Here is a 25,792-nt window from a genome sequence, read left to right on the forward strand (position 1 = left end):
GACATTATATTCATTATTAGGACTGCATGTATCGTTTGTAAATTTTTTTAAATAATGTTTTTGTTATTTTCTCGACGAATCCCGTTCTAGTTAAGAACGACACAGAGATTATGTGGTAAATAAATTTATTTTTCCCCCTCCATTGATAGATATGTGAATGATTTCAAAACAAAAGCAAAATAAATACACCCTACAAATATTCTATAACAAAGGGACCGGTCCGGTATGACCCTCCCTCCCCTCCCGGTTGGCGCAATGAACCTCTCTCTCATCCCTTCCCGTCATGCAGCGCTCTTGCCTGCTCCTCCGTCGAGCCGCCATGTTGTCGGAGTGAAAGCCTGGGGTGTCAGAGAGAAACTGGGGCCGAAATCCGCGACCATCCACCCTCTCCGCCGGTGAGTATCGCCTCGCCCGTGGTCGCGGTAGAACGGGACGTTAATTTGTCACCCGTCGGTGCGGGTATTGTGACAATTGTGGCTCCGGGAGGAGTTAAACGGGAGTATTTTGCGAGACAGAAGCGGCTGCCTCCCATTCTGCTGCCTGCCTCCTTCCTCCCGTTGTGTCGGTCTTCCGCTCCAGACAGCTCTCGGGCCTTTGTTAGCATCCGCGTCACCGGGACCTGCGGTGCTGCTTGCCCGTCAGACAGGTGTAGACCCCCGGGCGTGTATTAATAACAAGATAGTGATGTTCGGTTACTGCTATCGCTGTTAAAACATTGTGTGTAGCCCGTGTTTGGCCACCGGTTGGCCCGGGCTGAGCTTGTGTCGGGAGGCCGTGTTATTGTTGGTAGACATGGGGCAGTGAACCCTCCATAGCAGATCCGTGACTGGCGCGAGTGGACGCAGACGCATGAAAAAGGAAACCCCCGGTAATTGGGCCAAACTTGTCCACCTACAGATTCCGTTTCGTTTTGATGTGTCATGTCTGCCAGGAGAGAAATGCCGCTGAGTATCGAGGCACCTAACCTTATCTCCTGCTAGCTGCAGGTTGCCTGGTGGTATTGTCACACCCCTGTCTGTGCCCGGTATGCGGTGGATTGATCCCCGGTATTGAATGATTAACCCAGTTAGGCTATGGAGCAATGTGCCTGTTTCCGGGTGCCGAGTTAAACTTGTAGCACACCGAGCCGTGTGCGCTTCTCTTTGGGGAATGGCCGTGTCGTGCTATGCTGGATTTCCGGGTGTTTCTCCGCCTGATTTTCGAGCAAGCAGCAGAGGAATAAGGCGCTAACCTTTCCTCGCTGCTGAATGAAGAGTGGAGCAGGAAAACAAAGAGGTGTGTGAGCGGTCAGTTGGCAGGCTGGTTTGTTTTTATCTTTTGGGACAGTTCAGCAGGTCAGCTAGTGGTTTTTGTCTTTGTGCAAGGGGGGGTGTGTTGCTCAGAGAAAGCTGCATGTGTTTGAAGATTCAGTGTCAGGCAAGTCTATGGCAAAGGTAATTACTGTATATGGCTCGGTGTAAAAAAAAAAATAACTGCTTGTAATTTCCTCCTGGCCTGTAGGGACACTAATGTGAAACTGCTAATTTTAACAGAGATTAGGGCTTGCTGGACAAGGAGAGGCTGTAAAATACAAATTATATCCCTGTGATCGCTGAAAGCCGGTGTGGCTGTTGTGGCAAATGTTCCCCACGACCTCCAAGCAGCTTGCATATTTCTTGCATTTATCACTGTACACTCAATGGCAAGCTGCCCTTCACTCTTTACCCAGGTTAAGTAACAAGGCCCCTATGAACTTTTAAAAATAGAGACCACCATTTTGTCTAAATTTCTCGGCAAATGAAGCCGGTAAACACCCCCCCCCCCCCCTGTGCAAACTCACTAAGACAGTGTTAGTTTTAAAATTGTTCCATTTGCGCAATACAGTACACTCAGTTGCATGTTTGTCAGGTACACCTAGTTTCCACTAATGTGGGCCTATATGAGGAGGTGGTATGCTTATGAATATGCCGTTTGCTTAAATGGTGTCACTAATAAGCACTCTTGCCACTTCATTAGGTACACTAGTGTAAACAAACAAATGCAAATACTAGCCCTGCACTAAACCTTATTTTCATGAACGTTATGGTATTCGGCGTTTCATTAAAATAATAGAGAGCGCTTTTATTCAACTGTGCTTTCGTTTTGGAGGCCACGGTTTGTAAGTGCTATTGAACTGTACTGACACACGTTTCTATTATTTTGACAACCCCAGCCTGTGGGCTAGGCTAAATAATAGAAACTGTTTTCTGTTTAATTCAAAACAGTTTAACAAAACCACAAACCACATCCTCCAGAATGATCATGCATGTGAATCATCACCACCTTTCTTCAACGTAAACTGAATATTAAAATGGTCAGGAAGTATGGGAATGTTGCATCATATTGGTATACATTTGTTTTCACTGGTGTACCGAATGAACTGGTGAGTAACTGTGTATTAAACTGAAACTAAATATTAGAGATGCTTTTAACAAAAACTGAACATTTTCAAAGTTGTAGTGCGCTCCTCTTGTATTAGTTATTTAATAAAGTGACAGCTGAGTGTGTATTCTTGTGGCATTACGACAAACCTGCTGTAACTGTGTGAACTTTTACTCCGACTGTGTCCCGTCTAAAGTGAGGCCTACAGACCGTTTCATAACAAACACATTTCTGCTTATAGAACACCCTGCACCAGAGATGGGTAACTAGTCCGTGACCTACTGGTACGTGTAGATGTTTCACTGGATTCTCACGTGGTGAACTTTTATTTTTGGGTTCCATATGATTTGAGCCGATACCATTCATAATGTCAGCCAAATACAGAGGTGCAGTAAAGTATGGAGATTGGCAGGTTGGCAGTTAAATGTCGTGCTGCCTTGTAAATTGATTCTCTGGTTGTTGGTCCTGGCTTTAATGGCAGGTTGCCACTTTGCCCAGAGATTTTCAGACGTACAGTGTTATTAACGTTTGTGTTGTCCCTACAAAGTGAAGTATATGCATTAGTCCTCCCTCTAGATAGTAATTGATTAAATTACAGTTCAAAATGTGTTTCTGTCATTCATTATTACAAGAGGGGCTGTGTATTTTCTACAATGATTTAACTTATTTTAGTTCCATTTACATGAGATAACTTCTCATTCATGTTAGACTGATGTATAACAGGATTTACAGAACAGCAGCACCACCTGTGTTTTTAACCTTACTGTATGTCGTCATAGTTTGTCACAGAATTGCAGCAAACTTTAGCTTTCACAGTATAAGCCTGCACACTGGCATAAGGACCTAGCTGTGCAAGTTTTAGTGTGGGATGTCAACTTGATGTATCGGTCTGACTAGATATATGTTGGCTCGATGACCGTCTTATTAGGTACACATAAAGTCATGATCAATAGAGCCTCTCTGCAATAAATTCCACCTTCACAGAGAGTTGAAGTGTTTCTTAGTACCAACTTTGTGGTAGGCTGTGAAGGCTGTAGGTGTGGTGGTGTTTAAGTGTACTGCATTATCATTCTTATTTATATACAAGGGAACACAAGTGCTTTTAAACTACAACCACCTTTTAAAAAAAGTTTCTTCATGATGGATTGTTCAGCAGGGGGAGTTAGTTATGGGACTGCATTATTTTTAGCTGGGTGTGAAGCGAAGCAGACTTCAGGCTTCATGGGATCTCCATCTTTGATCATTTCTGTGTTGAACTTGGGATTTAGTGATCTTAGTTTGGCGTATGATCTGCTATCTGTGCAGATCACGTCATTAAATAGTTAACGGTGCTGTGTGAACTGTTCCCACTCCACATGAACTAAGCAATATTGTGATTGTTTGTGACACAATTAGGACAGCTGCACATCTTGGAGGTCTAACTTATTTTGTAAACAGAGAGCAACATGGCGGTGAAGAATAGCTGTGAGCAGACCAACAAATTGGTGGAACATGTCTGAAATACCAATCTCTACTTCAGTTTGTAGCCTCGAGAATTAAATCAAAGTGAAATCAGGATGCACCAGAGGTGAAGAGGTCAAACTTTCCAGGCAACCATATTCCCATGATCACATGAGTTCAACTAAATCTCACTTGTCATCCTCCTCAGATACTCCTTTGACCTAATTGCCCACCCCTACTTGAACTGGTCATAGCTTATCAAACATGGTTTTATTGTTTAATTTATTGGTCTATTATGACATTGCTTGCATGTGACCGATGTGTCTCTCTCTCTCTCTGGACAGGCTGTGGTGGAATGAGCAGTGTGTGTGTGTTGAAGAGGAAAGCAGTGCTCTGGCAGGATTCATTCAGCCCCCACCATAGAAGTACATCTCCCAGCATGCCCGTGGTGCTGAGCAGCGGAGGACATGCCCCTCCAACTGGGCAGACCCCCCAGGCCACCCCCCCCAGCCAGCAGGTAATACACACCAACCACCCTGACACCTTTCATTCATTTATGAATGGACGCATATCTCTTTAATAGGCTCTTTCCACTCTCTGGGTTAGTTTGTTGTATTGATCCATGCTGTAAACGGCTCAGTTCCAGTGTTTTGGCCTCGCACCACACAGAACGCTTGAGTAGTTTACCTAAACTGCTCAGCTAAATTAGCGCAGCTAAATTCAATTAATTGGTTGATAAACAAATGATTTCCCCTCTGACTTGTACACAATAAAAGCATCCCACTGGTTCGCCAATGGAAAGACTTCTGTGTGAAGCAGCAGGAACAGCAGGAAATGTGCAATTTTGCTTCAGCAATAACTTAACCCTGCGATAACGCTGCAATACAACTGAAAACCGAGAAATAAAGATGGTATCTAAATGCCCACACAGGGGCACAGGAGGAAAACCAAACTCCAGACAACAATCAATCAGATAGTAGCTGCAAAAATAACGAGAGCTCAACACAGACAGACTTTACAAAGAGACATTTCCCTGTTGTTTCCAGTGAGTAATAATGGACAAGGTGCTGGAGGCAAGTGATTAGCCCTGGTTGCTCTTGCCATGTAGCAGCTTTAAGGTTTGGCGTGGCACGGCATCTGTAAAAGGTGCCAAAACCCCAAAAGAAACATCCCACTGTTTAACTGTTTGTCCGTACAATTTACACAGATGTACATTCTTCTGATCTTGTAAGCAGACAGCCCCTACCTTTATCAGTATACATCATACAATATCTAAATGATCAGACTTGAGTTACTCATGTTCTGAGCATGTTTACCTTGTTACAAAGCTTCTTATCGTGTCAGTGTTTTTAAAAACGTGTTCCTGCCTGTCAGTCTGATGTATCGGCACAACCAGCCAAATAGGGCTTATGTAGTTGGTGAATCTGTAAATGTCCATATATTAACTGTGCTAATGATCAACTGTAATCAGTTATTACAACAGTAACAATAGCCGCATTATTAAATCGACCAGAAGAGTATAATAGTGCTCACTATAAGCTTTTTTTTTTTTCCTTTTTAGTTGTACATTTCATTTCATGAATCTCATGAACCAGAGGATTGTAGTCTTATCTCACTAGCCTAAAGACCTCTGCAGTGTGTTGGTTGATATCTGCTATCTAAACAACGCTAATAAGATCAGCTCATGTAGCTGGCGTTATTATTGTTGTGGTAAAGGCCGGGCATCAGCCAGCCTTGGATCACATGCAGTGGCAAATAATGAGTGTCTGGAAATGAAACCAACATAATGCCGTGAAACATCTGAACTTGACTAATGGCAAAATCAGACTTCCTTGATTTTTGAACTTTTGATGGAGTAAAATGTAAAAAATACGACTGCCTTGATAACAAATTGTTGAAGCTCTTTCATGTCAGCTTTATTTATTTATTTGTCTACATTTTATCAGCTGAATTGTAAATGAGAAAATATGGTAATTGAATGAAAATAGTTTATTGCAATGATTAGGGGTTTGCCGTAATACCTTGCTGTTTGCTACCAATCAGTCTTCCTGGTTAGTGGAGCGGCTGCTGCTCTTAGTCAGAATATCTGTTTGCCTTTTCTGAGTTGCTGTTAGTCTGGCAGGCTAAAACCTACCATCAGTGTCCTGCTAACCCTTTTAAGTGACAGGCAAGACTTTTGGCAGTCTGAAATGTGGACTCCAGCTCTGATCTGGACTCTTGGAAGTCCAAACAACGTCTTTTAAAGAGATGTTTTTAAGCTACCAAGATGGTCTGAAGTGATAGTAAATTGTTATGTCTTAACAATGTTAGTATTTTTCATGACTAATCCTGGTCAGCGCAATTTAGGCCTTCAGATAAATAACAATTTGGTCTGACTGACATCTGGGTAACGTGTCCTGCTGCACGGTTTGCGTGTACAGCAAATGACTAAGCCCAGCTTTTTCCAGCACATGTTGACGTGATGTTGTTGGGAATTTTGTGTTTACCCTCAATGTGAGTAAGACAGGAGGTTAACTTCAGCTTTGCCGAGGAAAAGAAATGCCTCCTATTTGGAGTCGATTTAGAGAAGAGAGGATGTGGCCATAAATATCTTCCCTGGTGTTTTGTTGTATTGAAAATACATATGGCATTTTGTACAAATGAAGAAAGTTTCAGTTAACTGACCAAAAAGCCCATTATTATATCATTATGGTGTTCATTTGTTTAATGTCCTGATGATTTATTTAGCTGAATTACTTTACTTCATGGAGACATTGAGTGCCTTGTAACCATTACAAAAGTTGTGTACAGAGATAAAAACTTGTAGGCTTAAAATAACTGTTGTGTTGTCACTGTTTGAACTTTTATTAATTTGTCACCTTCAATAGTTCTCCATATATTTAACCATTTACAGTAAACTGATGTTGATGCATATGTCCTACATTTTAATGCTCAAATCTGTGTGCACGTACACAGCTATTGTACACGTACATTTTGATTATAATCAGCTCTGTAAATCTTGTCCATACTTGCATTTCTCCACTTGTTTCTCAGACGTACTGTGCATGTTAGTAATTCCTCATCAGTCAGTAATTCCTGGCTAAAGTGCGTGTGTATGCTTGTGTCTCTAAGGGTGTGGCGGGCGCTGGACGTTCCCAGGACGATGCCATGGTAGACTATTTCTTCCAGCGGCAGCATGGGGAACAGCCCGGCAAACATCGCTGGCCCACTGGAGACAACATCCACGACAGCCAGGTGTGTGTGTGTGTGTGTGTGTGTGTTATGTCTTCGTGGTGGACAAGTAGTAACATACTAGTGCAACAATAAGATCTTACCTCAGACATGGAAATAATCTGATCAATGATATTTTTAATAAAATGCAAGTGATGCTATTTTGAACTACTTTTCGAGTGAATAAAGCTTTTAGTTTTGACTGCTGTAATGCTTGAGGTAAATCATTTATTTAGGCAATTATAGTTGAGTTTGTTCGTTCATCAGCCGAGCATGAGAGGCAAAGCATGTTGTTCTTTTCATGTCTGACTGGGCTCCCTGTCTGCAGGTGCGCTCCATGGACGAGCTGAACCATGACTTCCAGGCTTTGGCTTTGGAGGGACGCGCTATGGGAGAGGTAAGGCATGAGGGTTGGTGGTCAGGGCCACTATTGTCAAGAAGAAGGTGTCATATGTGACAGTGTAGCAGATCACTGAGCATTTGGTTAACCCATACATGATTTCATTCCTAAACTTAGATTAAAATAACCGGTTTTGAAAAAGTTGCATGCAGCCTGTAAACACGAGTTGTTAAAATGTCTGCTGTGTATTTTAGCTCGGGCATCTGGCTGAATAGGCTCATGATGGATAACACAAAGAGAGTTAAACTTGAATAACAGGAAAGCAAAGAAAAAAAGAAATGGATCACCCTTAAGCCAAAAGTAGTGTTGGAAGCTCTGAAAGATGAGAAGAGATGCTTTTTTGTTTAAGAAAAAAATATTAGGCTGGTTGGACTGGCACTTAGTTTGTTTATTTTCACATGTAAGTCTGCTAATGTTGGGCCAGTGCCTACAGTTAGTTTTGGCTTGTTGATGGTGCTGAACCGATGAATGTTCATTTGTGCGTCATGATAATTTTTTCTCTTTTGCTCAGCTGATCAGTTTTCAAACCAAATTTTAAACTAATAATGTTTCTTTTATGGTTTTCTTACACACAAGCCTCAGTTGCAGTTTGCGTTATTGTGTTTTTGTCAGAAGGGCCTGTATTTCTTTGTTTGAGTGTGGGCCCCAAATACTTCCTGCAGATGTGTGTGTTACTGGAAATTGCAGCGCAGCACTGACTGCTTGACACCAAAAATGTTAACAAAACAAAGCCCAACAAAATCTGGAGGTTGCTCCATTAGATCTGACAGCCTTTCTGCTCAGAAGGCCAGTTACACTCTATATAGATTGATTTTTATTTTCCCCTTTCTTCGCTGCGCTCGTGATCTCTTTGTAACCTTGTCACTTTTTTGTTTTTCCACCTGTTTCTCCTCTTTATTGCGTCTCTGTAGCAGCTGCTGACTGGTAAGAAATTCTGGGAGACAGATGATTCTGGGAAGGACGGACCAAAGGGGATCTTCCTGGACCAGTGGAGGGACAGTGCATGGGGTGCATCAGGTATGCACCAGTCTGGGATATGTTCGTGATACGGTGACAGACAGTAAGCTGTGATGAATGCAGGAACTTTGTGAAACATGGCAGGTGTGTTTTTTCACAAGCACATCAAGAAACCACCGTCTGGAGTTAGAAAATATATATTTAGATTCCTGCCAGGATCAAACGCTGATGTCAAAGTGAAATCACTCTTATGTTCTCCCCGGGGATGATGAGATTTGAGGTTTCTATTGGTTCAAATCGACGCTGTGTAGTTATTTCTGTGGACAAAACGATGACAGAAACACTGAGTTGTGCAATGTGCAGTATTTCTTTGCTTTGCTTCAGTTCATTTGATCAGATTCACTACATTTCAGTCAAAATATTGTACTTTTTCATCCACTACATTTATTTAAACTGTAACACATTGGTAAAATCTGTATCAGTAGTCTTCCACACTTTTGAGGTTTTATTTAACCTGGTGTGTAGTCTGTCACATTTCAGATGTCTGAGTTGTAAAGCTGATTTTTCTCTCTATTCTTCTCACATGGTTTCATCCAAGTAAATTTTAAAATGAACCAACCTTCTTGTGCATGATTATTATCTAACAGTCCTTGTTTCTCCTTCCACAGATCACTCAGTGTCTCAGCCAATCATGGTGTCCCGTCGGCCAGGGCAGGGTTTCCATGGCGGAGGTGAAGTTGGGGTTGGCTCTGTAATGTCGCCACGGTCTGAGAGTGGAGGGCTGGGTGTGAGCATGGTCGAGTATGTCCTGTCCTCCTCGCCGGCTGACAAACTCGACTCCTGCCTCCGGAAAGGACCCTATGTAAGTCAAGATCACTCATTCTCTTTTGTTCTTTCTGCATCTCTGTTTTTCTATTCATCCTGAAAATTGTAGCTTTCACTCCTTTCTTTGTTTGCTTGCTGTCATGTTGTATCTCTGTTTTTGACTTTATCATTTCTTATGGTGTCTCCGTCACTCAGGGGCAGAGGGATGGAGAAGTTGAGGAGGAGAAGAGGGAGAAGCCAAAGACGACGTTTGAAGGAGAGAAACTGAAAGAGTTAACGGAAGGTGAATCTGACGTCATTAGCGACGTCATCAACCCCAACGGGCTGCCTGTACAGAACGGCCTTGATGTCGACGTCAAAGAGTTTGGGTAGGATTCAGTTTAACAAAAAGACGCACACTCACACCTCGCTGTGGAGCTGTTTGATACTCTACACACCTTTCCCATGTTAATCAAACCTCTGCCTCTTTTTTTTGTCCCTGCAGTCGCCCTCCAGGCAACATGCCAGCCCCTGGCCCAGAGGGTGACCTACTGGGAGGACCTGGCGGTGTAGGGGCTGAGGGCATGACACCACTGGGAGGTGGTGGAGGCCCCAAACCTCCTGAAGACTTCTCTGGCGTGGAACAAGGTGGTGTTACTATGGACCCCATGGAGTCAGTGATGGAGCCGCTTCAGTTTGACTACAACTCTCAGATGCCCATGGACTCCGCTCCTACTGTGGGCTTATTTGATTATGCTAACCAGCAGCAGGTGAGGGCTACAGGCAGAGAGAGCAGCATGTATTCATTTATCTTCAGCTCAACTGACATTTAACTGATTCATCTGTCCCCGTGCTGTGTGCAGCTGTTTCAGAGAAACAACGCCCTAGCAGTGCAGCAGTTAACAGCAGCCCAGCAACAGCAGTACGCTCTGGCAGCCGCACAGCAGCCTCACATTGGTAAGAGTGTGTGTTTGATAAGTGAAGCACGGACCAATGTCGGCATCTCATTTGTCAGTTGAGATGTTTTTAACATTGAAGTTCAGTTCACCAAGAAGCCTACTCTCAAGTGAAAGATATCTTCATAGTTTTTGTCTGATCAAATATTTTGCATTTAATGGTGAAGAGAATGAAGTTATTCATTACACACAGCTTTAAAACTGAATGGAGAGTGCAATAATGTGTCTTCATTCACTAAAACACAAACAAATGTGACTTTATTTGAAATATCAGACCAGAACTATGACCTCAGTAGGATTTATGATCAAATAGCTTCCTACCTGCACACCTCTCTATTGTTGGATAGAGTGTCTCTGGAACCGACAATCCGACATTCACATCCACTTCACGCTGTGATTGTTCAGCTGTGTGAAGGCGAGAGGAGTTGTCATTGTACTCCTCATTCAAACCCACAGCTCCCTCCTTCCTCCCCTCCTCTGAGACGGCCATCTTTTCACCACACATCCGCTGTGGCTGTAGTGATTATGATCTGACAGCACAGTTTAAGAACTAGTGCTGAGAGGCCATAAACCCGTCCCAACACTGTCCCACGAGTCCCATAAACATGCTATTTGCAGGAATTTAAAATATAATGAGACACTATTTAGGTGATGCAATTTCCCATGCTGGGGAAGAAAAGTTACAAAACCTGACATGTTGCTGCAAACAAGATGGTCAGTATTTCTCGTGTTTACTCAAAAGCAAACAATGCTTGACAAGTTTGAATGTCTGGTCACGGTGCAACCTTCAGTCCTAAACATGGAGATAATTATTTGATCATTATCTGTGGTCTTAAATATGGATTAGCTGTTTTACTCTTAAGTGGCTATAAAGTGTCAGAGCTTCATTGCAGGAAATTCAATGAATTTACTTCATGTATTATGTAAAACCCTTTGGCCCCAGTTTACCTTTTCCCTTCATGTGTTTTCCAGGTCTGGCCCCTGCATTTGTGCCCAATCCTTACATAATCAGTGCTGCACCACCTGGGACAGACCCGTATGCAGCAGGACTAGCAGCAGCAGCCACACTTGGTGAGACATGCATATTTTAACTTACAGGCAGACAAGCAGTTAAAACAAATGTTTAATTCACAGCTGATTGCCATAAGCTTTTACACAGACGTCTCATCTCACAGCCACTATGTGTATGTGTTTGTGTCTAGGTCCGGCAGTGATGCCTCCACAGTACTATGGTGTGACGCCCTGGGGTGTGTATCCAGCCAACCTTTTCCAGCAGCAAGCTGCTGCAGCCAACAACTCGGCCAACCAGCAGGCGGCAGGCCAGGGCCAGCAGAACCAACAGCAGGTCAGTCGGCTGCCCGCCAAAAAAAAAGAGACACTCTGATTGCCACTGGCTCAAGATGCTTCTGTCACAGCTCTTTTTATGTGCCAGTGCAAATGAGCATGCAGTCTTACTGCAGCTCTGTTTGAATATATCGATAAAAAACTCTTGGTAGATTACAGGAGCTGTACATGATAGAAACTTACAGTGGTTCTCTCTGAGGGAGATTTGGTAGCACAGTTTTTGTATGAATTTGCATAGTGATTATGGCAATCTAAATACTTTTTGTCTTGCTTTGTAAAGGTGATGCGTGCTGGAGGAAACCAGCGACCTTTGACCCCCAGCCAGGGTCAGCAGGGTCAGCAGAATGACCAGCTGGTTGCGGCGGCAGCGGTCAACTCGGCTCTCGCCTTTGGACAGGGGCTAGCAGCAGGAGTCCCTGGTGAGTACAACACTCTGCAAATTGGTTTTATCACTTTAGAAACAGTCCCTACAAACTCAATTACATTAGCTATCATACCACTGTCCTACAGATACAGGATCTCACAGTATTCAAACAAGAGGCCGGCTTCACCAACCGTATCTACATGAAGCAAACCTGTTAGAATCCATTTTTGTTAACATTTCCTTTGTTGGCGTCTCTTCCTCAGGGTACCCAGTGTTAGCACCTGCAGCCTACTATGATCAGACAGGGGCCCTGGTGGTCAACACTGGAGCCAGGAGTGGCCCTGTCCGTCTCATGGCCCCCGCCTCTGTCATCATATCTCCTTCCGCAGCACAAGCAGGTAACACAGTAATTCACTTTGAGCACATGGTCCAAAGCCTGACCTCTTTCTCTTGTTCACTCAAGGCAACGGCACAAAGACGATTGTCGTGCACACACAACAACAGATTACACGTTGTGGCCTTTAAAAACTGGTTCTGAATGTCCCATTTAGCCAGAATGTACAATTATCAGATTATGAGACTGCGCATTAAAGTCTAGGGTTAAATTTGTACAAGGAGTTCACATGAGACAGTGTTGTTGAGTATCAAAGTAATCTAGGGTTTACATCACGTTGAAGTTAATGCAAAGTACTGTCAAAAGAAGTAAAACTAAACATACTTTATCTTCTTTTATGCTTTAATGAAGGTTGATTTACTAAGACTGGTTTGAAAGGACACTTGTAAAATCCTTTTGTCCTTCCTCCTGTCTCCTGTTCCAGTTGCAGCTGCAGCAGCCTCCGCAGGTGGTGCCAACGGTGGTTTGGGCGGCGGGGCCAACGGCCCGTTCCGTGCCATGACATCCCAGCAGCCTCAGCAGCAGGGTGGCCCTGGTGGCGCTCTGGGAGGAAGCTCCTTCTATGGATCTTCGTCCCTCAGCTCCTCCTCCCAGAGCTCCTCTCTTTTCTCACAAGGCTCTGCTCAGCCTGGACCAGGGTCTGCCTCTCTGGGCTTCAGCCAGCCTGCCTCATCCTCCCTTGGTGCCACTCTTGGGGCCACACTGGGAGGCTTTGGCACTGCAGGTATACACCCTTTTCACTCTATTTTTTCTGTGCTTAATCATTTAAATTAAATGTAAATATACTGAAATAAAACATATATACATAAACATCTGATATTACACAATTCCTGTTATCAAATTCATATCTTTGTCTCCCTCCAGTGGCCAACTCAAGTGGAGGCAGTGGTTCCAGACGGGACTCCCTTACAGGCAACAGTGAGCTGTACAAACGCACACCCTCCAGCCTCACCCCGATTGGCCATGGAGGTTTCTATAACGGCACCTTGGGCTTCAGTCCGTCTCCTGGTCCTGTGGGAATGCCTCTACCCAACCAGGGGCCCTCCCACTCCCTCACACCCCCACCCTCCCTGTCCAATCACAGCTCCTCATCCAACCTCAATCTTGGTAAGCATCCTTGATTTTGATGACTTGTGTTGTCGTTTGAGTTTTGTGCCTGAATAATGTCTTCTAAAACGCTTTTGATTATTTTAGAAGCTGGAACATTTTTCCCCAGACACATTTTATTTCATTTTTTTTAAATTCACATATTAAATGTGTCCAGTCGAGCTCAATATCCGCTGTGGTTCAGTAAGCAAGATTTTCCAAACCAAAAGATCATAACGTGATGGTAGACTTGTATGACAGGTATTAATTACCGTCTGAGTCTCCGGTTTTGTCCTTTGTGTTTTGCATGATTGACATTTGGCAGAGTGAGGTGTAATGCAAACAGTCAACGCAAGTCTGATGAAATGACAGTCAAACAAAGTGACAGCCAAGCCGAGGCTTCGTCATGAATGTGATTGATTACTTGGTGTTTGCGGTTTGCAAGCGTTTGCAGGTGTCATGGTGTTCAAATATAAACTGCAGTGAATGGCGTGTTTAGAAGGAGGACACGTTTGTCGGCACAGATGTTCTGGACCACACTGTGCACGGACACAAGTGTGATGTTTATGTTCTGTGTTCTGTGTTTATGTTCTGGCGGTGGTGACTCATTCTCCTACAACACGAACGAAACAAAAACAACATATTTAACTACAGATGTTGCATGTGTTAATTAAACAGGTTGGAGTGGATTTGTTTGAAAGGCTGAATCAGAAATACCTTAATGAGATAATTGTCATTAAAATGGAAATGGATATTGGAAACACTTTTCAGTGAATGTTGGTTTCTAGATTTTGGGCAGTGCTGCCATCCAGTGCTGTGTTTCTGTGCTGCAGAGCTGAAATTTAAATTTTATGGTGCCATATGAAAATTTTAATACTGCAGTGTCATCAATTTAGAAACTATTTATATTAACCCATCTTTTCAGGACTTTTTGTTAACTGTAAGTAGAAAGAGAAGAGGTTTTAAAGATTGTATGTGTGGGGAAAAATGTATTCCATCCTGATTTTATAATAAAGATATGGATGGGATTTGTTTTATGCTTTGATATTTGGTTTAGATTTTGTGTTTCTGCAGAATGTGACACTCACCTCCCTCTTATCTGTCTGACCCCACAGGAGGCCTGACCAATGGCAGCGGGCGTTTCATCTCTGCAGCTCCAGGCGCGGAGGCCAAGTACCGTAGCGCCGCCAGCTCAGGCTCCTCGCTCTTTTCCCCCAGCAGCCAGCTGTTCCCGTCGTCACGGCTACGCTACGGCATGTCGGACGTGATGCCGTCGGGCCGGAGCCGCCTGCTGGAGGACTTCAGGAACAACCGCTACCCCAACCTGCAGCTCAGAGACATCGCCGGCCACATCATGGAGTTCAGCCAGGATCAGCACGGCAGCAGGTGCACATGAGCAAATCACTCTAAAATCAAATGCCGCATAATGCGCTTATAAACCACCGCTGCAGGTCTGTCACAATGTGATTACAGAGCCTTTCACTCTAAATTGGTGACCAGTGCAATAACGTCACTCAAGTCGGTATCAAAATGTGACCCCTGAAGGCCCCAATACACTTTAATAACAGCAGTCTGGCAGGTTAGCTGGATATCACACGGTAGACAGGTCTAATAAAATGGAGACTGCAGTTTGTGTTTTAATGTACAGGATCAGTTTGCAGACTTCACACATTGAACAGTGAATGCCTATTCAAGTGTAGTAACAAAACCTGAAACAAAAGGCAAGTAAAGCCAAGTCTAAGGCACCAACTTTATACATTATATTCATTGATTAATATTCCAGTTACTTCATTCATTAATCGTTACATGGTGGATAACTGTTCTAACATTTAGTTGGCCCATTTCCTAAAGCCAAATCCCGGCTATGTCCAATTGCCTACACAAGATGAGCAGCAAATCCTCACGTCTGAGAAAAGTAAATTGAGAAAATTAATTAAAATTGTTGCAGATTTATTTTTTTTTGCTAATCGGCTGATCAATCCATTGTCTAATCCTTTGATCGCAAGACATGTCATCAACTTGCATCATCTGTCTGTGTCTCTCTTGGTTTTGATAACAGCCCGGTCAGGTTTTTCATGTTTTTTTTTTTCTTTCTGTTCAATAGATAATGTGAACGTTTCAAGGTCAAACCCTCGTGTTTGTCCTCCACTGACTATGCTGCCATATTTGAGGTTCTTACTGAGACACACTCACATACTTGTTTGACGTGGACGTTTTAGCCTCTTTTAACAGTTTAGTATGAGTTATCTGGATGCTTGTATCTCAAGTGTTGTTACTCATAATCAAACAAATGTCATTATTGATCTGTTGCCATCTCTATTTCGTTCTGTGTTATAATCCAGAGATGTGCTAATTAAGTGGCCCAGGAGACCACGCCGGGGTCCTGGTTTCTGGGTCTGTTGTGGCTGAAGCTGTCATTCCTCCAGTGCATACTTGTCCACAGAAATTATCTATTAATACACCACGGTGTCCAGTCTGACGTTTTCTTTCCTCAGTCTCTTCAGCATCCCTAATCTTTTTATCTCTGCCTCCGCCTGGCATCCATCACGTCACCTCACAGGCTGCTCGGTTCCTTCAACTCCCTCTTTGTGCTTTCTCCACCCTGAATTTCATCTCATTTTGTCTGACTGTTCCCTCGGGTTAAGGATGCAGGAGCAGTTCTCTCTGTCTTTGTGCATCGGTCTCTACTTTATTACTCTGTCACTCTCCGCTGTGTTTATTTGTCTTTGTCTTCGGTTTTGTTCAAACTTGGTAAATCTCTTATCTACTAAGTGGATTTGAGGAGAGCGGCCTGTGGCCTTTATATATTGCAAAAGCAAACTAAAATGAAGGATTGAAGACCAAAACAAGAACGTAATATAAAAGATACCTGTAGTCAATATAATTCATATCCTCTTTGTCTTTTAAAGGTTTATCCAGTTGAAATTGGAGCGAGCAAGTTCAGCGGAGCGCCAGCTTGTCTTCAGTGAGATACTGCAGGCGGCCTACCAGCTCATGGTGGATGTCTTTGGAAATTACGTCATCCAGAAGTTCTTTGAGGTGTGTAAGCGAGGCTGGTTATCATCACAAAGTGCATGTGCGTTCTGTTTGTGATTCAAGAGCCTATGATTGAATTCATGGGAATAAAAGCCCCTTACTAGGACCTGGGTTTTACACATGAGGCATTGTGTTATCTACTGTCAAATGGATTAGAGGGGCTACAGACTTGTTTTTCTTTTCTTGTGTTTTTTTTAGTTTGGCAGCCTGGACCAGAAGCTGGCTCTGGCAGAGAGGATCCGAGGTCATGTGTTGTCTCTGGCCCTGCAGATGTACGGCTGCAGGGTCATTCAGAAAGCTCTGGAGTTCATCCCCTCGGATCAGCAGGTCATTGTAAGTACGCCCTTTTGACTGTGTGAGCGGGTAAACAAGCAAAACAGACTGTACCTTTGCACTAAAATGACCTCGGTGAAACTTACCCTGTCATAATCCTGCAGTGATTTGCTTTTTTTTTATTTTTTTTATTTTTAACTGAAAAGAAAAAAAGCTAAATATCCCAGTGTCCCAATTTGTGCTTACAATCCCGTTGTGAATGAAAGTGGATTCCTCATAGATCACATCTATTTATACGGCTGAATGCTGCATTGATGAAGAGGTGCACTCCTGTGCTGAAAAAGCATTTTTCATCCACATTATGTTGGAGCTGCCTTGTGTAACAGCAGGTTCCTTGCATGCACTCTATCATCAACCATGAATGAAGCTAACGATGGCACAGTTTATATGCAAATGTTGAAATGCAGGTAGTAAAATGGATGTAGATGGATATCAACAGGGAATGGTTTTGCTTAAATTCAGTGTTTTTGGAGGAAGTAAGCTGTGTGTATGTGACTGAGAGAGATATTCATCTTTTCATAATGAACCCCAATAGTTTCTCCAGGGCATCTGCTAAAAGCCCAGTGTTATTTGTTGGCCTGTGAGCCACAGTGAAAAATGAAGGTTTTCAGGATGCCTTCAGGCAGTATTTGATTCCTCACAAACAATTACACATCCCTCTCCACATTCTGCCTCCCTCCTGCTCTGCTCTGTCTTCCTCTGCCTCTGTTCTCCTCCTCCTCTTCCTCCTCACTGCAGAGTGAGATGGTGCGGGAGCTGGACGGCCATGTGTTGAAGTGTGTGAAGGACCAGAACGGTAACCACGTTGTGCAGAAGTGTATCGAATGTGTCCAGCCTCACGCGCTGCACTTCATCATCGACGCCTTTAAGGGACAGGTGGGTCCCCTCTGCGCTCGCACGCAAAATATTTCCACATTCAATCACCGAAGCCTGTCGGTACTTGGCCGACATCTACACACACACACACACATATTCCCTTTCGCTGCCTCGAGGCGGCAAGCATATTGTCACCGCCAAAATACATAGACACTCATGCTCGGTCCTTTCTCAGGGATGGGGTATGTTACCTTGGCAACAGAAACCTCAGCCCAGTGGCAACAGCCATTTTCTACCCACTAGCTAAATGTTACATTATCATAAGGTGTTAAAATAAAGATTTATGGGTTCGTATGTTATCCTTATGTTAAGTAGACAGAAGAGGTTTCAGTTTTGAGACTTAACTCGTGATGCTCAGTAAGTAAGTCTCTCTGAAATGAAAGTGTTTTTCCCCTAATGCGTGTCGTTTAACCACATGTTTTCCGCTCGGAGGCTCAGATTTGTTTGTGTAGCTGAAAGCATGTCGGGAATTTGCTTCACCTTCCCTTCAGGGGGTGGGCTGGGTGAGCAAGTATGTCTATCATCATTTAGTACTGTAAGTCGAGGTGGTTTCTGCAGCATAAGTGAGCGAAGCTCGACAGGTTCACCTCACTGAGCTCCGTGTTTGTGTGTGTGCAATGACTAACAGTATTTACTTGCATGTGTCTCTCAGGTCTTTGCTCTCTCCACTCACCCTTACGGCTGCCGAGTCATCCAGCGCATTCTCGAACACTGCCTTCCTGAACAGACGCTGCCTATTCTAGAGGAGCTCCATCAACACACAGAGCAGCTAGTGCAGGTAATACACAAAATACAAACTAGAACTCTCTGCTGTCCGTCTTTTTCTTCCCGTTTATGTATCTCAGAATAATCACACCTCAAAGTTGGCTCAGACAAAGCTCCTCTCAGAGCCTCCAGATTTCTGAAGTTGGCTGCGTTTGATGTGACGTCAGAGGCACCAGCTGTCCTCCTCACATTTTAGCTAATGTGTCTCTGCGGTTTGTTTTATTTAGGACCAGTATGGCAACTATGTGATCCAGCACGTACTGGAGCACGGCCGCGCTGAGGACAAGAGTAAAATAGTGGCTGAGATCAGAGGCAATGTGCTGGGACTCAGCCAGCACAAGTTTGCCAGGTAAATTTCCTGTACAAGCACACAAACACACACGACTTCAGGTAACACGATCTTTTCTCCTACTACTTTCTCCTACCTTATCTTAACTTTAATTTCTCTGGGTTTCTTTTTGATGCTTCACCACCATAGTACATGGCATGTGGGCACTTTGTGCTCTGTAGAAATTCCTCAGAACATGATAAATCAAGAACAGTACAAAGTAGAAACTTGATACCAACACAGCAGACGAGGATGATCTTCTTTCTTTCTGCATATAGTTTCATATCAGTGACAATGTTACAGAAATTGCTCAACATTTTAGGGCAGCAAATTCAAAGCGGTTCCAGGTACATTGCACGGAAAGACCAACGTGTTGGAATACAAAAAACAATTAATTAAAAAGATAATTGAATTAGGAGAAAACTGCTACAACTTCTGTCATGAAGATCATGCTCACCCTCTTCTTCTTCCTCCAGTAACGTTGTGGAGAAGTGTGTGACCCACGCGTCACGAGCAGAGCGGGCAGTACTGATAGATGAAGTGTGCAGCCTGACTGAGGGCCCCCACAGTGCCTTATACACCATGATGAAGGACCAGTACGCCAACTATGTGGTGCAGAAGATGATCGATGTGGCCGAGCCCACACAGCGCAAGATCGTAATGCATAAGGTCGGTGGAGGGTCAAGGATCATTGCATGCGTCCCATCAAAATGTTAATGGTTGCAAACACGAACCTCCTCAAGTGCGGTATTGGGTAAACCACAGGAAATACTCGCAGGCTAATGGTATTATGTCTTGCACCATAAGTATCAGGTACACTGTTGATGTATTAACTGTTGTGTAAAGTTGTTTTAGCTCTGTCAACATGTTGACTTTGCTTAAGATATCAGTGTCGTGTCTCGATTGATCCTGCCTCCTCATTTGCCTACTCATCAATTGATCTTACTCCGGTCACTTGTGTCGGTGGTTTCCATGGCAGCGGTGCAGAGGCTGACATAAGTACAAATAAATGGGCGTTTGATGCTGGAAACAAAAAAAGAGAGATTTTGTTGGTGGTGTGCGATGTCTGTGCACATTAAAGAGAAATGCATCGATAGTGTTGTGCGTATAGCGGCTATAATGTCCAATCACATTTACCTGTGTCTCTGTCTGTGTCTTTGTGTGTGTCCTGACAGATCCGGCCTCACATTTCCACCCTGAGGAAGTACACATATGGAAAACACATCCTGGCCAAGCTGGAGAAGTACTACATGAAGAACGGAGTTGACCTGGGCCCCCTCTGTGGCCCTCCTAATGGCATCATGTAAACTGCCCTACCCCCACATCATGTCGACCACCTGACCTGTCCCCTCCCCCCGTCCTTCAACTCACCTTCTTTATGCTGTCTTGTCTACCAGCCCCGCCCTGCTCTCCCCTCCGGTCTGACCCTTCAGAAAGCATCATGCCCACTTTGATCCCTCCAAATTCTGCTCATTGGGGATGCGGAGTACCCCTCGCACCACTGTTTCCATGACAACCTTTCGGGAGGAGCCTGTTGCTGCAGGCAGCCTTAGTTTTTGTCTATTTTGTCACCCCTCCCCCCATCCGAGACCAGGCCTGCTGAACCGGGGGAAAGAGGGAAGGAGGGCGGGGGGAGTGGAGCAAAGAGAGAGGTGAGACCTGATCCTCTGATCGCTTCACTCCCCTTCTTGTTTATTTCCCTTTCTTCGTTTTCATTGTTTCTGTCAAAACTCAAAAAAAATCATTTCTCCTTTTTGCTACTGCTGCAGACACAATCCTAGCGTCCCCCTCCTCCTCCTCCCATCCTAGCTATTTACCACTATGAGATGGAGTATTTAATTTGTCACAGAATCATAGACAAATGCGCACACACACACACACACACACACACACGCCATCAGCTAACCAGCAGACAGATCATTTAGCATGGGAGATTCGTTTTCTGGTCTTGCTTCTATAAATATAACGTGTATACTTGGTGTAGACCTTTGCATATATATATAAATATATATATAAAACTTTGTAGTTTTTCTGGTTTTTGATGTTGATTCTGTATCTATAATGTATCCTAGTAGTGACCACATACTTCTGACTGTATAATTGTACATTTGTAAACCCTTGTAATGTAAAAGTGCTTTACCACCCTTTTTGGTATGAGAAGAAAAAAAGATTAAAAAAAAAAAGCTCACTCTTTAAAAAAACAAAACAAAAAAAACACCTGTGCATTTCAGTGTATATTCTCACCTCCTTGGTTGTGACATATGAGTTGTTGTATATTGTAAATTGTAATATCAAATTTTTGTTTTGAAAAGCCCTTTCTATACAGCGTAGTACTTGTACAAAGATTCGCCACGCTTGGTTTTATCTTTATCTCGTCACTGCTTAACTTAAGACGTCAAATCTCCCACTGACTCCCAATTGGACACGTTCTGTTAGACTTAGTGGTGTCTTCTGGTTTATGTTGAAGTTCTTTTTGTTTGACTTTTTTGTCCTTTTTTTAAGATCTTTTTATAGGAATGCTTTACCCGATGAAATGTGTCATGTGTATGGGTATGCTGGCCGGGCGGGAGAAAGAACTTTTACCCGTTTAAACCCCCACCAAACCCCTCAATTACCCATGACTGTTTTCAGGGGGTAAACCCATGGATTGTACAGAGGAGATTCTTGTGTTTTTTGGCATTTCTCTAGTGCTGTAAGTGCTGTATCATACTGTCCATGTCCTTTTGGGTGAGAGAGGCAGCCCGCCACAGCGCGGTGTACATTTGGAGCAGCCTTGTGTATATTTACTACGAGCACACCTGTAACCATATGTGTATAGTTAACAGAACCTGTGTATGCTTATTGCCTGGGCAACTATTTTTTGTAACTCCTGTTGTAGATTGTCTCTAAACAATTGTGTGATCTTTATTTTGGAACCAAACTGAACAAAAAAACTTTGAAAATTTAACTGTCTCAAGTGTGCTTCTTTGAATGTTTGCAGACAAGTGTTTAAAAGCGAAAAAAAAAAAAAAAGGATCTGTGCCATAGTCATCATCTGAATGAATGTGCCTGCAGTGAAGTGACTGCGACTACACAGCATGAGTCAGAGGGGACCTGGGAGTCTGCTCCTGATGCTCTACTTTCTCCATAAATGTGGCTGATTAATGAGGCTGGCACCTTAATATGGCACGACCCTAACTGACAACCAGCAGCGCACAACAGTAATGACTGCACCCTGTAAAGAATAAGTCATGTAATATGATAACAATTTTCCTGAGCGGGTTATCCAAATAATGTGAAATCAGACAGAAAACTGTTTTCATTGAGGAGCCCAAAACCCTGTTAATACTTCTGACATAAGTAATGAGCCAGAGGAGCGTGACAAGCTATCAGGCTGCACGGTGGTGGTATTGTGCAGGTGTCTTATCAAAACACTCTATAGTTCCTGTGGTTCCACAGTTGCATCAATTAAAGAGACTCATAGACACAATAAACCTGTTCTAACCTGTCCAGAATTTGTTTTGAGGATGTTGGGTGTTACCTTAAAGAATGAGTGAATGTTATGTTGGTGGCATTGATTTCTTAAAGCGGACTATAACAAAACAGGACTGTTGACAAAACTCCAGGAAGGAAGTGAAGGTGCATTACATGCAAAGCGTTTAAACCACATGAATGGCCGGTTAAATCTGGATTATTGTTTAAGGTAGGGCTGAATTAACTACTGGCTCCGACCTTGGATGTGCCATATTTATCATGTTGTAGTTGCTTGTTGGTTTTAGTTTGTACAACAGTGGATTACTCGTCTACCTGTATTGCAGTTAGTCCCCATATAAATATTTGCACGTTGCATAATGCTTAAGAATTTTGTGTTAAACCATATTAAAAAACATTAAAAATGATGAACTTGATAGTTTTATAAAACAGCAGCACAAATAAAACTAACTCAATGGTAGGGCCTGTAATGTAGCTGTTGGCCATAATTAAATGTCTAGTAATAGATTCTGCTTATTACGAGGAACATTTTCAGTTTATTAGATTAAAAAGTTAATCACGTGGTCAGGTAAACCGGAGTTTGAAAACAAAAACCGAGCAAGCTCAAGCTCAGTCTGACACGTCTTATTTATGGCAAATATATTGCGGTGCCGCCTTGTACTTTAATTTAAGTTACTATTTTAAATGAGAGATTATTTTAAACCGACGTTAATTTTACGCCCGAGTTGCTTGGGACACTTAGCTAAAACTGCCCGGTTGCTATGCGACGCAAGCAGAGCGAGTGTCGTATGCCATTAATGACTTTTACGCAGGCGCAGGTGTGACATCACCGTGGCGACAGACAGCCAATCACAGCGGAGGACCACAGGTGAAGGTGTGTAGTAAGGGCACGCGGCCAACCGGGGGCCACCTGGGCGCTAAACAAAGGGCACAACCCGTGAGCGGCCATGAGTGCTGTGCGTCGAGCGTGCGTGCACGTGTTTGCGCGTTTCTGTGTGTGTGTGTGTGTGTGTGTGTTTAAAGGCTGCGGCTGCCTCACCGAGCTGCAGGGGGCATCCTCGCCCTTGCTCGCGGAGATCCCCCAATCTATCTCTTTAAACACACACATATCACACGCACGCGCGCGCGCGCGCACACACACTCCTCCTCCGCCTCCTGCCAAACTCCCAGGCCAGGCAGCGTCGCCATACGGAACATCCTGCCCTCAACGGAGAGGGGGAGGAGAGAGAGAGTCTGAGCGTGTGTTCACACGGAGACAGAGAGAGGGAGAGAGAGAGAGGGTAGAGAGAGCCCGTGTGTGCGCTGAGAGAGAGAAAGAGAGAGACGAGGTCTGGCATCTCCCGGTAGTAAATTATCAGGTTTCGAGCATTAAAAACTCTGAGAAACAGACAGAGAAGAGGGAGAAGAGGCCGCTTAGCTTCACCGGTGAGCAGCAGCAGCAGCAGCAGGGGCAGCGCGTAAAGCCTTGGATTAAAAACTAGAAGGACGGATGGTCGCGCAGACGGGCGGCGCGCTCTGAAGTTGGACAGACTACCCAGACCCCGAGAGCAAGCAGGCGGCAGCGGTACCAGCTCCTGTGCCCCCCCTCCTTTCCTCACCCCCTCCCCGAACCCCGTGAAGGCAGCGGCGGCGGCGGCGGCGGCACCGGGAGGCTGTGCCCGCGCACCCAAGACCATGAAGCTGCCTTGGCTACTGGCGCTCACGGCGCTGCTTGCTCACGCCACCACGGTAAGCCTCAGATCCTTTGTTAACCGGGGAGCTATACTTCTGTGTGCGTGTGTGTGCGCGGGCGTGTGTTTTGTGTGTGCATCATTAATGAGACGGTGACGGTCGGTGATCGGTAGGAAACCCTGCACTCGACCTACATATCATCCCTCATTGGCCGTCAGCGACTCCTGTTAAGGGGGGGGCTGACGGCTTCTGTGCACCCCACCCCCCGCTTTTACGCACACACACACACACACACCAGCCTTTGTGTCTCAGTGTCGGGGTTTATTGTGGCCTCCGTCCCCTCTAGTCAGGAGGTGTGTGCGTGTGTGTGTGTGTGTCGGTAATTAGCGGGTTATCTCTAATTGGGCTTGATTACGGGTCTTCGTGCGGTGCCTCGTTATGTGGTGTGTGTGTCACCAGCTCACATCCTGCCGTTAATTCGAGGGGCTCCAGTCATACTGCGGCTTTAACGACTTTATTACCGGGTAGTCGCGCTGCAGGACGGTGTGTGTGAGACTGTGTGTGTGTGTGTGTGTGTGTGTGTGTGAGGAAATGAGTGGATGTCCAACCTGTGTGAGGCGCACGCTGCTTTAATCTCACGATAACCTCATCGCCAGAATCCAACCTTGGGGGGGATCCTCCCGTTATAACCGGAGGCGTGTGTGTGTGTGTGTTTGTGTGCCGTGCAATGTGTGTTTGTGCTAAAAAAAAAAAAAAAAAAGTGGGTGGGGTAACGGTGGAAGTTAACGGGCGATGCGGTGCGCGAAGCGAGGATTGGATGGAATGATGTCATCGGGAATCGCGAGGACTCGGGAAGCTGATTAGAATTGCGCGAGCCCCCCCTCTCCCTTCCTTCTCCTCCCCACCTTTCTCGACACACACCTCCTCTCCGGATCCGTCCACGCCGATATTCACGCGTCCACCCCTCCACAGCACGCCCACACCTTCCGTTACCGATGAATCCAGATTTATCCTATGAGCGAGAGGAGAAGGAGGAGGAGGAGGAGGGAGGAAGCTCGCTGAATCATTGACAGAAAGGGAAGCAAGAAGCTAAAATTATCAAAATCTACTTTTGAATGTATAAAGCCCAAGAACAGACATCTCTGTAATATCCCCCTATTTACTGTGATGTGTGTTTTATCTACTTTTCAGAATCTACATCCATGGCTCCATCACAATGTTCAGGGGGTCTTTATTGTCCCCCATGTCCTCTGTGCTCTTCACATACAACTCACTTGTCAGTTCATTAGGTACACAAGTGAAAACAAGTGCGCTCTGATGTAACAGTCCTGCACTAAATCCTCCTTCGTGACTCTTACAACATTCAGTTTATGTTGAAACGCCACCACAAAGGCGGCGATTCAACTGTGTGATCATTTTGGAGCATGCGGTTGAACTGGTTTGAATGAATTATTGAACTGTTATTGTTGTGTTGCCCGCTGACTAAAATAGGCTTGTCAAAATACTAGAAGCATGTGTCGTTGCAACGCAACACAGTGCTACAAGCCGCAGCCCCCGAAAAGGAAACGCGGTTGAATCTGCATCTCTATCAGTTGTTTTGTACAAGTGCTGAGTGCCGTAACCTTCACCAAGATAAGATTTAGTGCGGGGCTGTTAGATTAAAATGCATTTTGCGTGAACTGCCAAGTAGAACCTCATCGCGCGTGTTCACCAACTTAATAAGTCAGTGCATGGGGTTTAAATTTGTGCCCATTTCGCTGAGCACATCCTCGTGTTTACGCATACTCAAGAACCAGCCTTGTTTTCTCTTGTACTCTCCGACGCATTTGAAGATGGTCAAAAGCATTTGACCTCCCGTGAACCTGAAGGTCTCTCTTTGTCACCTTGACGCCTGGGGCCGCGGGCCAGTTGAACGCCTCCGGCCTCGCCTTCATTTCTTCGCTTGGATGCCATATTT

The 25,792-nt window shown here is 44.4% G+C and overlaps 2 protein-coding genes across 2 annotated transcripts in view; both read left to right on the top strand.

Moving 5' to 3' along the window:
* Positions 1–304: 304 nt before the first annotated feature.
* pum1 (pumilio RNA-binding family member 1) lies at positions 305–22,237 on the top strand. Its single transcript, XM_084563980.1, has 23 exons — positions 305–395; positions 4,185–4,357; positions 6,952–7,074; positions 7,379–7,447; positions 8,362–8,467; positions 9,076–9,269; positions 9,428–9,600; positions 9,717–9,981; positions 10,075–10,168; positions 11,140–11,238; positions 11,370–11,512; positions 11,792–11,930; positions 12,139–12,273; positions 12,694–12,993; positions 13,134–13,376; positions 14,471–14,741; positions 16,265–16,394; positions 16,590–16,724; positions 17,463–17,600; positions 18,253–18,378; positions 18,593–18,714; positions 19,170–19,362; positions 19,869–22,237. Exons 2-23 carry the CDS (start codon positions 4,196–4,198, stop codon positions 19,998–20,000), a joined length of 3,492 nt encoding a protein of 1,163 aa, XP_084420106.1. The 5' UTR covers positions 305–395; positions 4,185–4,195; the 3' UTR covers positions 20,001–22,237.
* A 1,133-nt stretch (positions 22,238–23,370) lies between these two features.
* Positions 23,371–25,792, top strand: part of sdc3 (syndecan 3) — a 33,761-nt gene continuing 31,339 nt past the window's right edge. Inside the window, exon 1 of the mRNA XM_084563249.1 lies at positions 23,371–23,892. Within this exon, the coding sequence (XP_084419375.1) occupies positions 23,839–23,892 (54 nt within the window). The 5' untranslated portion in view covers positions 23,371–23,838. The remainder of the gene's footprint in view (positions 23,893–25,792) is intronic.

This window comes from Chelon labrosus (genome assembly GCF_963514085.1).
Source record: "Chelon labrosus genome assembly, chromosome: 16".
Lineage (NCBI taxonomy): Eukaryota > Metazoa > Chordata > Actinopteri > Mugiliformes > Mugilidae > Chelon > Chelon labrosus.